Source organism: Chelon labrosus, assembly GCF_963514085.1.
Source record: "Chelon labrosus genome assembly, chromosome: 22".
NCBI lineage: Eukaryota > Metazoa > Chordata > Actinopteri > Mugiliformes > Mugilidae > Chelon > Chelon labrosus.
Genome location: NC_140355.1, coordinates 12,479,348 through 12,494,865, shown reverse-complemented (window position 1 = coordinate 12,494,865; position 15,518 = coordinate 12,479,348). Strand labels below are relative to the sequence as shown.

General features: G+C 40.3%; 1 protein-coding gene across 1 annotated transcript; it reads left to right on the top strand.

Moving 5' to 3' along the window:
- The first annotated feature begins 249 nt into the window (after nt 1-249).
- LOC311507619 (endoplasmic reticulum chaperone BiP-like) lies at nt 250-3,525 on the top strand. Its single transcript, XM_084572032.1, has 8 exons — nt 250-625; nt 729-960; nt 1,400-1,537; nt 1,648-1,760; nt 1,840-2,230; nt 2,322-2,556; nt 2,646-2,813; nt 2,908-3,525. The coding sequence occupies exons 1-8, from the start codon at nt 510-512 to the stop codon at nt 3,471-3,473; spliced, it is 1,959 nt and encodes a 652-aa protein (XP_084428158.1). The 5' UTR covers nt 250-509; the 3' UTR covers nt 3,474-3,525.
- The last annotated feature ends 11,993 nt before the right edge of the window (nt 3,526-15,518 follow it).

The following is a 15,518-nucleotide window of genomic DNA, read 5'->3' as shown; positions in this document are numbered from 1 at the left end:
ACAATATCAGAAAACACACTGCACTTTCAAATGCAAAAAATACGTCATGTACCTCCAGCTCTAATTTGATAGTTGTTAACATTCATAAATTAAACTTCGCCATCTCAGTAGCAGCCTTCCCAAACACCGACATCAGTTGTGGCATCTGTGGCTGTTGTAACCCACTTTTGGTGAAGGCTGTGATAATCATACAAGAAAGTACACAGACAACAAAGTTGCAAACTAAAGTTTTACTAAATTAAGTTGCAAGAGACTCTCTTTTTTGAAGAGAATTGAAGATGAATTTGTTTACCACTATTCCTGTCTGTGTCGGCAATAGGTTAATATTCTCCCCCACTCTGACACTGGATGTAACAATGAGAGAGGAGGAACTAGCAGAAGCTGTACTGCCTTGGTTTCGATGCCATGATTTGAGCCTGAATCCACATCATGAAGGAGCAGCCACGATTTAACAGATTTCTTCTCCGCAGGTCTTTTTCACTGATTTGAACACGAATCAAAAAGCAAAGATGAAGCTGCTGTGGGTTGTATTGCTGGTGACCGGCACTGTGTTTGCTGATAATGGCGACAAAAGGGAGAATGTGGGGACTGTGATCGGAATCGACCTGGGGACCACCTACTCATGGTAAGAAATGGAAACTTCAAGCTTGATGTCAGAGACGATGTAATTATTGAAGTTTGAAATGAAAGGTCACTGAATAATAATCTCTAAAATGTTTTCCCTGTAGTGTTGGAGTGTTCAAGAATGGACGTGTGGAGATCATTGCCAATGACAACGGTAACCGCACCACCCCCTCATATGTGGCCTTCACCAGCAAAGGTGAGCGTCTGATCGGTGATGCTGCCAAGAATCAGCTGACCTCTAACCCTGAGAACACGGTCTTTGATGCCAAGAGGCTGATTGGCCATACTTCGAGTGACTCCTCTGTGCAGCAGGACGTCAAGTATTTTCCCTTCAAGGTGAGTTTCTAGTCCTGATGGTTTAAAATGAAAGTTAAGGTTGAAGGATGTTTTGAGTAATTTCTCAGTGACATGCTTGGTTTAATTGATGTATATTCCTCTTAAGTTAACTGAGAAGAAGAGCAAGCCCGATATCCAGAGAGACATCAATGGTGGCCGGATGAGGACATTTTCTACTGAGTGGATCTTTGTCATGGTGCTGACTAAGATGGCGGAGGCTGCTGAAGCTTTGCTGGGCATACAAGTACAAAATAAATGAAGCCTATAGTACACAAGAAAAGTAATACATCTTAAAAATTCTAAATGTCCAGTGTCAAGTATTTTCCCTTTAAGGCGAGTTTCTACTCCCCATGTTTTAAAGTGAAAGATAAGGTTAAGGATGTTTTGAGTAATTTCTCAGTGACATGCACTGGTTTAATTTATGTATATTCCTCTTAAGTTAACTGAGAAGAAGAGCGAGCCCGATATCAAGGTTGACATTGGTGGTGGCCAGATGAAGAAATTTGCTCCTGAGGAGATCTCTGCCATGGTGCTGACTAAGATGAAGGAGACTGCTGAAGCTTACCTGGGCAAAAAGGTTCAAAATAAATGAAACCTATAGTACACAAGAAAGTAATACACCTTTAAAGTATATAACAATTCTAAATGTCCAGTGTGTAATAAAATCTAATTATTTATTTTCCCTAGGTCACACATGCTGTGGTCACCGTTCCTGCCTACTTCAATTATGCCCAGCGCCAGTCCACTAGGGATGCTGGAACCATTGCTGGTCTTAAAGTTATTGCAATCATCAATGATGCGTAAATATCCGACAAAGAAATTAATTATGCCATTTAAAATATTTACTCTATAATAATGTTCTATATTTATGTTCTATAGAACCGCTGCTGCCATTGCCTATGGCCTGGACAAGAGGTATAGCGAGAAGAACATTCTTGTTTTCGATCTGGGCGGTGGCTTCTGCGATGTCTCTGTCCTGACTATCGACAATGGTGTGTTCGAGGTTGTGGCCACCAATGGTGACACTCATCTGGGAGGTGAGGACTTTGACCAGCGTGTCATGGAGCATTTCATCAAGCTGTACAAGAAGAAGACTGGCAAAGATGTCCGCAAAGACAACCGCGCTGTTCAGAAGCTGCGTCGTGAGGTTGAGAAGGCAAAGAGGGCGCTGTCTGCCCAGCACCAGGCCCGAATTCAGATTGAGTCTTTCTTCGAGGGAGAAGATTTCTCTGAGACCCTGACCCGTGCCAAGTTTGAAGAGCTGAACATGGTAGGTTATCAGTTTAACTGTCACAACTCAACCCAGTTTTTAAACATAAAGTTTGACAAGGCTTTTAACCATATTGTCTTATCATTTCTAGGACCTGTTCCGTTCCACCATGAAGCCCATACAGAAAGTGTTGGAAGATGCTGACCTGAAGAAGTCTGACATTGATGAGATTGTCCTGGTTGGTGGCTCCACCCGTATCCCCAAAATCCAGCAGCTGGTGAAGGAGTTCTTCAATGGCAAAGAGCCCTCTAGAGGCATCAACCCTGATGAGGCTGTGGCATATGGAGCTGCTGTGTGGGCTGGAGTGCTTTCTGGAGAGTACACTGGTATGTGATTACATGTAGACTGTATTTGCTACACTGAATTGAGCTCTTGACGTTTTTCTTGTTTACTAAATGAATTTCCTCTTTTGTAGATGAGGTAGTTCTTATGGATGTGTATCCCCTGACTCTTGGTATTGAGACCGCTGGAGGAGTGATGACCAAACTGATCCCCAGGAACACTGTGGTGCCCACCAAGAGGTCCCAGATCTTTTCTACAGGTTCTGATAACCAGCGTGAGGTCCCCATTAAAGTCTATGAAGGTAAGGGGTTGATGTGATTTAAAATTAATATTTGTTTGATGACTCTGTGTGTATATAGAAATGTTTAACAAGCCTGATTATTGACTCTATCTAGGTGAGCATCCCTTGACAAAAGACAACCATCTGCTGGGTATCATTGACTTGATCGGCATCCCTTTTGCTCCTCGTGGCGTACCACAGATTGAGGTCACATTTGAGCTTGATGTCAACGGTATTTTGCGTGTCACTGCTGAGGACAAAGGCACTGGCAACAAGAAGAAGATCACAATCACAAACGACCAGAACCTCACTCCCGAGGACATCAAACGCATGGTGAAAGACGCTGAGCGCTTCGCTGATGAAGACAAGAAGCTGAAGGAGAGGATTGAGGCCCGTAATGAGTTAGAGAGCTATGCCTACTCTCTGAAGAACCAGATTGGCGATAAGGAGAAGCTCGGTGGCAAGCTGTCAGATGATGATAAGGAAACCATTGAGAAGGCAGTGGAGGAGAAGATTGAGTGGATGGAGTCACACCAAGATGCTGACCTGGAAGACTTCCAGGCCAAGAAGAAGGAGCTGGAGGAGGTGGTTCAACCAATTATCGGCAAGCTTTACGGCAGTGCAGGTGGACCCCCACCAGAGGGCACTGAGGGTGAACACGAAGCCAAAGATGAGTTGTAGGCAGGTTTGAAGTCTTCTGTCGCCCCTTGACCCTCTGATAGTGGCATCTGTACATATTAAACTGATGGGACTCAAATAGTGAGAGGAGCGGTAGGCAGGGGCGGACTGGGGGGGGCAAGTGGCCCGGGAGTCATTGACAGACCGGCCCACTTCATGCGCGGCGTGAAGAGCCAGCCCGCCAGCCAGCCGGCAACACAAGTTTCATGTACCTTGATGAAAAAAACTGCATTTAATGTTGTTTTGGACCATAATCATATTGTAATCATTAACCTGAACCCTAAGTGGCCTACAGTAAAATAATTACAGCAGTAGCCTATGGTGATTTTACAGCATGTAGTGATTTTAATGCAAACAGGTCATTGATACAATCAAATTTGGCCGAGCAATTTGCCAGGCTGTTAGAACTGAATGACACTGAATGTCTATACCAGGGGTGGGCAATTATTTTCTCAAGGGGCCACATGAGAAACTGTAACTATCTTGGAGGCCCGTGCCAATAGGCTGAACTCTTTCCTGCGCCTGCAGCACTGGTATGTTTTATTTTGTGCTGGTGTTTTTAGTAAAGGGATGATCAAGAAAGTAATTAGTCATACGTATAGCTTGAAATGCTTAATTAACAATGAACACATTCTCTTATAAAGTGCAGTTAATTAAATCTTAAATGAAATCTGTACCAATGAACTAAAATATATACAAGTTTATGTATTTATTAACTGTTAATCTATTAGTATGATGTTTTTTTAAATGACCATATATAATATTTATATTGTCTAATACTACTGTATATTAAATAAATGATCATTCATAAACCACACATGTCAAACTCAAGGCTCATAACTGTATCAGGGTAGATAATATTTTCTATCTATCAGAACTGACCCGCAGGTGTTTTACGTGCGTCAGACAGCTACGTCATTTAGCTCCTCCTCCCAACTTTATTCACAAACTTGTCAGTCTCATTGTTGCCATGGCAACCGCTCAGGGTATCGGTACAGCAGCGCGGCGCTCTGAAGTTCATACAGTTGACCAATAAAAGCTCAAGACACAAGTATTAGAGCATTAAATACTAAAATATGTTAACGGAGACTCTGACACAAAGACGTAGTAACTCTGTACCAGTTAGCAGCGTTACTACGTCTTTGTAACCAGTTAGCAGACAACGGGCTAAATCTGTTAGCCTCCACGGTAGCACACACCGCTAACAGAAAACTACTATAAATGACAACACCACTGCAGCTAAACACCAGTCTGTTAGCATACATGCTAACATACAGACACACTGAAAGTGACCGTTAACCAAATAACAGCATGTTTAACACGGTATTAGCATTAGCATGCTAACTTAGGACACCACGCAAAAAAACAAAACAAAAACCCTGTCCGGATGATCTGTGGAGAACATACGACAAGCTTTACGTGGGCCGGTTAGAGTCAGCCAAAGGACCGTATACGGCAACATAATTACAACAATAAGACCATTTCAATAAAGATGTTATTTAAAAATAGACAGCACTGGCTCTCAATCCACCAAAGCTGTCTTGCACCGTTAGCGCAGTGTGATTTACAAGTGACAGCTGCAACAGCCTGAGGAAATGGGCGGGACTTACCCACATGGACGAAATGTGATTGGCTATCAGCATAGGCAGTGATACGTGAACGTAGGTATAGCCTATCACAACAATAGCCGCCCGATCCAGCCCCCCAACGGACCACAACGTTGTCGGCCTTTGCGATAGACTTTTTTCCCCCTTTATTTTTCTGTTTCCCATGGCCCGGCCCACCGGCCCACCGGGGAACTTCCTGGTGTCCCCGTACGCCAGTCCGCCCATGGCGGTAGGGAATTAAGGGGTGGTGATAACAAGCAACCACACTGAATCTTCTGAAAGACTTTAAAATACGTTTCAGTGTGTGAGAGGTGTTCTCTTCGCTGGAAGGCGGAGATATTTGTCAGCCCAGATATGAGGCTTATTGCTGCTGTTCTCATGCAGATCTGATGTGATTCTGTAAAGGGGAGGGACTTAGTAGGGTGGGTAATGGGAGGGCAGGCAGGTATTTGTGTGTACATTAAGTTGGGTGTCTGTGTGTTTACAGGCAACGCTAAAAGTTATTTATTGAATCTGGACATTGTACTCCTGGAAAGACGTTGTAATAAATGTTTGATACAAACTGTTGGTCGACTTCTGTAACATTCATTTATAAGTTAAGTCAAGACAGAAAAGTGTTTGGTCACTGAATAGTTCATCCAGTTTTCACCACATCCTCAAACAACTAACACTCCTGCTTCCTGTTCCGCAAGCAGAATACATTTCATTTCAATATAAATCTTCATGTCACCAGTCACATTACAGTCATTATGTAAGATGCCCTATGTAAGGTTGGTCGAGCGGTGAAGGCAAAAAGGAGGAGAGCTCTATACCATTCAACAGTCCATTTTATTTTATTTTCCCTTTTTCCCAGAAGTGAGAATGCTCCAGTATATACAGTGCAGGTCAGCTTGGCCAAACTGAAGAAAAACTAGACTAAAGAAAATGAAATCAAAAGAAAATAACTGAAATCCATTTAACTAAGATAGAAACAAACAAACAAACAAATCTAAAGGTCAAACCAGAAATCTGCACTAGGCTATGCCCCCTTCAAATCTGGGCCCCTGGCAATGGCGATCACTGTGGCCTACTAGCCAGTCACATCTAAAATTCCCCCAAGAGAAACGCCATCTCCTGCTTATATAGACCGTGGGTCCTCCTACACAAGGGAAATACAATTAATAAATCAATTAACATTTGGCAGTGATTAATTCATACTTTTGAAAATGTTTCTATAAGTTAACAGTGAAAAATACATATAACTCAAAAGAGTAAATATGACAGACAACAGCTCAAAATCCATACTTATACCAACATCTCCCAAAACTCCCCCTTATCCATACTACACTTGGCGCATTCCCCCGGGAACTGGACCATAAATGGCATTCTAATGGGGGTGGCCTGGTTTGGCAGTTCCTGAGTCCAAAGGGGAGGATGGCCAAGTGCAGTCTAGAGGAAAGGTGAGAAATGCCAAAATAATTAATCAAATAAAGATATTTAAAACACCATATGCTCTGACTTTTGTTCTCTAATTCATCTATGAGACTGTGGCACAAAAGCACTAAACACAACTACATAACTTATCCGTTTCAATTTGTGCTAATTACCAACCTCAGACACCTGCCGGCTAGATGGTTTGTAAAGGTGACTAGAGGTGGACAAGCATTGAGTTAATTGTTCCTGTCTGAATTAGAGGTCACGGGGCATCCCTGTGACACCCTGAGTGTGCATTCCTCCAAATACTAAGGCCAGATGTATTATCTCAGAAGCTGTTGCGCTGCTGGCTTGCCCATCTTCTCCTTTCCTCTCACCACACACTTTCCATGGCAACAAACACATGGAGTGGTCTAGTCGATTAGGTGGCAAATCTCCTTCGAATTTCATCAGGACCCATCTACTTTTGTCTGCAACCAAAGAGAAACCTTAAAATATACTTGAACAGAATATATATGGAATAAAAATGGTTTGGGCCATAGATGCCGACTTTCAGGTTGACTTCAGAAAACGATGAGTTTAAAATAACACTTTGACATTTTGGAGAAAGTGCTTGAAGGCATTTACTTGCTTAGAATGATGAAAGACAGGGAGTCTTTGTTGAGTAAGACAATTCCCTTCTCAGTTGGTATACAATTCTCTGAAAGTTCACTTTACTCTTGATATGTTTAATCTGTACAAAAACTGAAGTACAGAAAATTGTGGTCTTGCTGGGGTTTACATACCGGGATATTTGTTGGCCTTACTGAAAATTGTCCAACAAATGATTCCAGCAAGAGACGCTTACTGATTTAGTTGAGATGATTGAACATATCAGTTAGTTATCACTCTTTATGCTAAGCTAACTAGCTGCAAGCTGTTAGCTCTCACGCTGCCTTCAAGTGAAACTCGTGAGCTTGTGGTTAGGACATAGGAAGTCATGTACATGACTCGTGAACGCTGACCTTTTGGGAAATTTCCACTTACAAGGTTGCGAATACCACAAAGAGGGTAGAGTTCATGTGTAGTTTTATCACAGATATTGTAAACACAACACCAGTTGAGGGCAGCATTATACACAAATCAGGCATAACATTATGACCACCTTCCTAATATTGTGTAGGTCTCCCTTGTGCCTCCAGAACAGTTGTGACTCTTCAGAGAATGGACATGGGCCTTCTGAGGGTGTCCTGTGGTGTCTGACAACAGAATGTTGTTAGTGGGGGCATTTAGGTCCTTTGGGTTGAGGGGAGGGGCCTCTGTGGATCATCCAACAGATACTTGGATCAGTTTGGGATCTAGTGAATTTGGAGCACAGGTCAACACCTTGTGCTATTGTTTTTAGTTGTTCCTAATCCATCTTTGTGTGTGTGCCTGTGTCAGGCTGCATCACAGCAAATTCACTAGTGTTAAAATTCTGTTGTTAGGCTGTTTCAGAGTAAAGTATTGAGGTACCACGGACCACGGCGGAGTCGGTGGGGTTTGACACACTGACTACAATAGCCGCGTATTACTTGCGATGACGCGACGCTCACCCAACACGTCGCGGACTCGCCCGGTGGGTTTTGGGGGTTAGCTTTCAACTGCCTCCTCCAAATGTCTAAATTCATGTGATGTTGTCTCTTAATTCATAGTAATTATCATGATCTGGAGGGTCTTCAGTCAACATCTTAGCCTGCCGGTGAGTAAAGTTTGAATAGTTGGCTTTTTAAGGTGTCATAATGCAAACATAGCCATATAAAGTTATATATTAATATATATAACTTACATATTAATATATTTAAATGTCTATGGAAATGTTCTTAAAGATTATGATTCAGTTGTGAAGGAGTCCTGTATTCTGGCAACACTGGTTTCATTATAAGAAATGTTGGGAAGTTTACAGAAAATTAATAATATTGTTTCAAAATAGGTTGAGAACACTTAATTTCAATGTATCTGATAACTTTGTGTTTGATATAATGCATGATATCTTAGAAGGAGTAGCACAGTATGAGATTAAGTTGTTGTTTGAATATTTGAAACAGAATTTTATTTCTAATGAAAACATATGCATTCAACTATAGCTTCATGGATAGAAAGAATCGTCCAACACACATAAACATGTTTTGTACTGGAAATAGTGTTGGGCTGAATGCCAGTCAAACATTATGCCTTATTCGTAACCTGCCATTAATATTTGGAGATGTTGTACCAGAAGCTGTTGTTACTGTTGTTACATATTGTTAACATTGAGTTTTCCCCATGTATTCATCTTATTGAAGAGCACCATAGATTATTCACGGATTTGTATCCTCAAAATAATTGAATCCCAAAACACCACTTCATGATCCATTATCCTGAATGTATACGCCAAATTGGTCCTTTAGTACATGTTTGGAGTATGAGGTATGAGGCAAAACAAACCAAGTCCCTTGCAAAGAAACACCAGCTGTTGCCTATCATTGGGAATCATTGTCTGCCAAGGGTATTGAGTCTCGGCCTGTCAAATCGAAAATACTGACTGATGTTGAAAATGGTGATTTGATTTCAGAGCATTTTCTGATTGATATGTCAAGTGACATACATGAGACAGCTTGGGTTAAACATAATGGTATTGAATATCACACTGGTCTTGTTGTTTGCACTGTTTTTGTTAATGATATGCCAGTGTTCATGAAGATTATTTGCATTTTTCTGAGAAATGAAGTCTTTTTTGTGGTATCAGAAATGGAGACTATAGCATTTTCATGCTTTTCGTGTTGTTGACAACATGCATAATGTTTCAGTTGTTAGACCTCATGATTTGAGACACTTTAAGCCCTTTGATGTCTACAAGTGCTTCAGACTCATTTTTGTATATTGTGCCAGACAGCTGCATTGTATAGGGCAAACTACAGAGCTACCTCATGTTTTGGGCACTATTGTACATGGTCACTGTACAGGCTTGTTTTAAGCGCCATTTTTCTTCAAAATTCATTTGAAATTCTTGTTCAAGAAAAAATAAAATACTTTTCATTGCAGTACTTTTAGGAGTGATTATTGTTAATCACACCAACTTGGTGTTCTTGTCATACATTGCAGTGTTAATATTTTACACTATAAGAGTTTGTGAGGCAACACTGTCATAGTGTTAATAATTTAAATTAATCCATTGTAGTGTTAATATTATAAACTATAAGAGTTTGTTGGGTAACACTGTCACAGTGTTAATAATTTTAATTAATCCATTGTAGTGTTACAGTTTTTTTCAATCGCTACCAAGCGCTTACCCATACTTCAGATATTTTTTCTAAACTCTTAACACAGATTCACACCTACGAAACACAATTGGCCAAATGGATAATTTTCTTCTCAAAAACACATTTTGTTAAATATATACTAACTCTTCATTTCAAAATAGAACTCATCTTTCTCTGCACACACCAACTTTATACCAAAACACTGGAAATATGACTCAAAATAAAATTATTCTGTCAACGAATAACACTTGTTTTCACTTCACAAGGTACATGCAGTGAATCAAAGTACACCAGGTTTCAAAATACTGGCTATTGTTGACATTACAAAAACTGCATAGACTTTTATGCTTCAGTTTTACAGGTATTTGCATGAAAAACATGCAATCCACTGTTTTTTTACACTAAATATCTTGGTTGGGAACTGTATGTCCACATGTAATGTTCACATTCAAAAGCATTCCAGTAAAAAGCAAATCATTTTTTTTTTCCCTTTACTGTTTACTACAGGAGGCACAGTAGAAATACTGTTTACTGTATGATAGAACAGAAAAAGTTTTACAGTATTGCTTACAGTGCAGCAACAAAATATCCATGAAACACACAAGAGCATTCAGAACAAAAAATACAACAGGAAAAAGCCCAAATAAAATGGGGGGGGGGGGGGGGGGGGGACTAAAAAAAGCACAAAATGACTGTATCTAATCTCTGCGATCTTCAGGGTTAGGCCACATGTTTTCATCAACATCGATAATGTGATTATCCAAGGCGATGCACCTGGGATAAAACTGCTTGGTATGTCGGATCCACCCTTGGCAATCATCAACTGTGATGTCCCTGCAGCCAGCATCCATGGCTTCAAGGAGGGACATCTGGTCATGTGGCTGATGGTCATAAACCTTCCACCTCCATGCAGAAAACAACTCCTCTATGGGGTTGAGGAACGGTGAATAGGGTGGAAGGAAGAGACGTACCAGTCTTGGGTGGTGAAGAAGTAAACTTTGAAGGGACATTGAAATTGACACGTCTGGGGCAGTTCCAGCCATATGTTGATCTCTCCTGCCTCTGCTCCCCTGCTGATCAGAGTTTCCTGATCATACTACCTGAGTGTCACTCATTTGTCCTTTTGTCCTTTTGTTCTGACCACGTCTGGGAGCCATCTCTGCCCCTCTACTGAGTTCACCCTCATGTGTAAAGTTGCCCTCGACTGACCAATATGCAACCACACCTGGGGACAGGGTATATCTGTGCTCTGGCCCTACATTCAGGGTCAGTCTCCGGTCTCGGACCCACTCTGTGTCGGTAGGCTCACCATGACCTGGAACTCCAATAAACTTGCACCACTTCAGCAAACTTGGAACTAGACTTGGATTGTTTTTTTTCTTCAGCAGTGGACTTCAAACCATGTTGTTAGCGATTGAAAAAAACGGTATTATCAGCTGAGATATGTTGTTTTTGAACTGATATCATTGCAGAAGAAGAGGTTTTTATACTGTATCTAAGGTTTGGAATATTGTTTTTGCTATTGTTGGATGTTGTGTGTTAACATTCGTAAATAATACAAAAACAATCCATAATTTTGTTGGGAGGTACAGCTGGTCTGTTTAGAAAATGTAAGCATTGTGGAAATGTGTTCACTGACTGCATATTGTGTGAAAACGACATGAAATGTGTGAATGGTATGGCCACAAAAGACCGATGCTGTGCTAATTGTGTTTAGAGTTTTGAAAATGTGACCACTGATTGGACAAACGCTTGTTAGCGACTGAAAAAAACTGTAATATTTTACACTATAAGAGTTTGTTCGGGTAGCAGTGCCTAGTGTTACAGTTTTTTTCAATCGCTAACAAGCGCTTACCCATACTAAAGATATTTTTTCTAAACTCTTAACACAAATTCACGCCTACAAAACACAATTGGCCAAATGGATAATTTTCTTGTCAAAAACACATTTTGTTAAATATATACTAACTCTTCATTTCAAAATAGAACACATCTTTCTCTGCACACACCAACTTTATACCAAAACACTGGAAATATGACTCAAAATGAAATTATTCTGTCAAAGAATAACACTTGTTTTCACTTCACAAGGTACATGCAGTGAATCAAAGTACACCAGGTTTCAAAGTACTGGCTATTGTTGACATTACAAAAACTGCATAGACTTTTATGCTTCAGTTTTACAGGTATTTGCATGCAAAACATGCAATCCACTGTTTTTTACACTAAATTTCTTGGTTGGGAACTGTATGTCCACATGTATTGTTCACATTCAGAAGCATTCCAGTAAAAAGCAAATCATTTTTTTTTCCTTTACTGTTTACTACAGGAGGCACAGTAGAAATACTGTTTACAGTATGATAGAACAGAAAAAGTTTTACAATATTGCTTACAGTACAGCAACAAAATATATCCATGAAACACACAAGAGCATTCTGAACAAAAAATACAACAGGAAAAAGCCCAGATAAAAAAAAAGGAGGGGGGGGGACTAAAAAAAGCACAAAATTACTGTATCTAATCTTTGCGATCTTCACGGTTAGGCCACATGTTTTCATCAACATCGCATCTGATATTATCCAAGGTGATGCACCTGGGATAAAACCGCTTGGTATGTCGGATCCACCCTTGGCAATCATCAGCTGTGATGTCCCTGCAGCCAGCATCCATGGCTTCAAGGAGGGACATCTGGTCATGTGGCTGACGGTCATAAACCTTCCACCTCCATGCAGAAAACAACTCCTCTATGGGGTTGAGGAACGGTGAATAGGGTGGAAGGAAGAGACGTACCAGTCTTGGGTGGTGAAGAAGTAAACTTTGAAGGGACATTGAAATTGACACGTCTGGGGCAATTCCAGCCATATGTTGATCTCTCCTGCCTCTGCTCCCCAGCTGATCAGAGTTTCCTGATCATACTACCTGTGACTATAGTGTCACTCCTTTGTCCTTTTGTCCTTTTGTTCTGACCACGTCTGGGAGCCACCTCTGCCCCTCCGCTGAGTTTACCCTCCTGTGTAAAGTTGCCCTCGACTGACCAATATGCAACCACACCTGGGGACAGGGTATATCTGTGCTCTGTCCCTACATTCAGGGTCAGTCTCCGGTCTCACACCCACTCTGTGTCGGTAGGCTCACCATGACCTGGAACTCCAATAAACTTGCACCACTTCAGCAAACTTGGAACTAGACTTGGATGTTTTTTTTCTTCAACAGTGGACTTCAAACCATGTTGTTAGCGATTGAAAAATTTTTTATTATCAGCTGAGATATGTTGTTTTTGAACTGATATCATTGCAGAAGAAGAGGTTTTTATACTGTATCTAAGGTTTGGAATATTGTTTTTGCTATTGTTGGATGTTGTGTGTTAACATTCGTAAATAATACAAAAACAATCCACAATTTTGTTGGGAGGTACAGCTGGTCTGTTAAGAAAATGTAAGCATTGTGAAAATGTGTTCATTGACTGCATATTGTGTGAAAACAACATGAAATGTGTGAATGGTATGGCCACAAAAGTCCGATGCTGTGCTAATTGTGTTTAGAGTTTTGAAAATGTGACCACTGATTGGACAAACGCTTGTTAGCGACTGTAAAAAACTGTAATAATTTTAACTAATTCAAAAGTGTTAATTTAACACTTTACCGGTGGTTCCCACATAAACCCTGGGGACGTGTTAGTTTTGATTCTCAAGGGGTTTTATTTTTGCTGTGCTGTGATGTTTCCTAAATGCGATGTGTGCAAATCTGACTGATTACCGCATTCCTACGAGCAGCCGCTCAGACAATCACAGGCCTCCGCGACGGGAAAGAAGTGACAGCTTATAGAGAGAGCGCAGTTCATTCAACATAAGTTCACAGAGGCAAGAATTCAGAACAGAGAAAAGAAGAGACACAACTTCTACGAGAGGGTAATACCAGTTGAGACACCGGCAAGGCCGTTAATTCATTGACAAAACTTCTAGGTATGTTTAAAGTTTAAATATTCGCGTTAATATGGTAATGCAGCTATGCGATATTCTGTAAAACTAAACAGTTTAGTTATTAAGCTAATAAGCAGTTAAGATAACGTTTGACTACCGTTGTAGCTGTCCCTTGGAATCACTGAAGGGCGGAGAGTCACGTAGCTACTGGTGCTTAAATGCTTTCATTATTACACACAGTGAAAACTGTAAGTAATTAATACAAAAAGGAAGAAAATTAGTGAACCAAAACTACAAACAAATACACAAATAAAATCGTTGAGCAAAATCCCATTAAATAGCAATGAAACATTTTCTATATAATCCCCATGCTCCAGCTAGTTAATATAAAATACATTCATTCACATAAATTTCAAATTTAAGAGGGGTGATTGTTAAAATTACACAAAACATTTTACGCGTGTTACTAAAATGGCATGAGCCACTCCAGTTGTGTTTTTTGTTTACTAATTCAGTTTCTTTATGTTCATGTTAAAAAGCGCAGGCTTGTGCAAGAACAAGAAGTTACGCACGTGAGTCAGCGGCACTTTCAATAAAACGATTAAAAATTGACATGCTTTAATATCATAGGCCTACTCATATAGCCTGCATATCATTTAGCATTTTAAACTCAATAAATTCAGATAATATTTGACCGGAATTTCAAACATTTGTCCGGTAAATTGAAAACCTGCCGGTCACGTTGTCCGGTGGCAATATTTTCTAGCGGAAACCCTAAAACTAAATCCAGCTTCACATGCTTGCAAAAGGAACCAACCGTTTTAGGGCACACAGTGAGATCTCTGGATACTCATCTCTGGCTCCACAGCAGAATTCCTCCACTGCCACTCACGAAGGTAATCGCTGATGCGGTTTTGTCATATGACAGAAAGCTGTCGATTGTGCAGTCACGTGATCGCAGCCGTCAATCAAGATGCGCCAACTCAGATATTTTTATATGCTGCATTTTCGACCCAAAGGTTGAAAAACACTGCTGTAATGGGTCTAAAGCTCATTTTCGGTGGCACCCTCAGATGCCACGGGCAGATGCCGCTGTTTAGGGGAGATGCCACTGTTTATGCTACTGTTTGGCGAAGATGCCAGTTGAGTTACATGTATTTGAATGACTGGAAAATCTGCTGTTATGACAAATATTCATTGAGATTTTTCATCTCCTCATTTTTAGTTTTCACGGTGTTCAATGAAGATGTTTAGTCAAGGTGTACAGAAGAATAAATGCACTTTATTTACACTTTATTTATTACACTTTATTTATTTCCTTATATGCCACTGTTTCGGTAATATGTCACTGCTTATGCTATCAGGATTTTAGCATTATTTTGCAAAGTTTTCTTGATTAACCATCAACCAGGGACCATTAGGCGGACCAGCAGCCATTTGTTATCATGTCTGTAAATAGTTGCTATGAAAAGTCTGAAACCACTTCACATATGTGATAAATGATTTTCAATGGAGTTTTATGTAAGATACTGTATTCAGATCATTTGTTGTAACCCAATGGAAAATTGATGTGTGCCACAACGGGGCAAAGCAAAGCACTTATGCATTAAACAAACTAAAAATATACATAACATGAAACATTAAAATGCAAATCAAAAGATTTGGAATAGCAGATATGTCATGAAAATTTTGTGCAATATACAATCCTCTCTGAAAATGTTAAAAATATCAGAAAACACACTGCACTTTCAAATGCAAAAAATACGTCATGAAAATGTTACCTCTAGCTCTAATTTGACAGTTGTTAACATTCATAAATTAAACTTCGCCATTCCAGTAGCAGCCTTC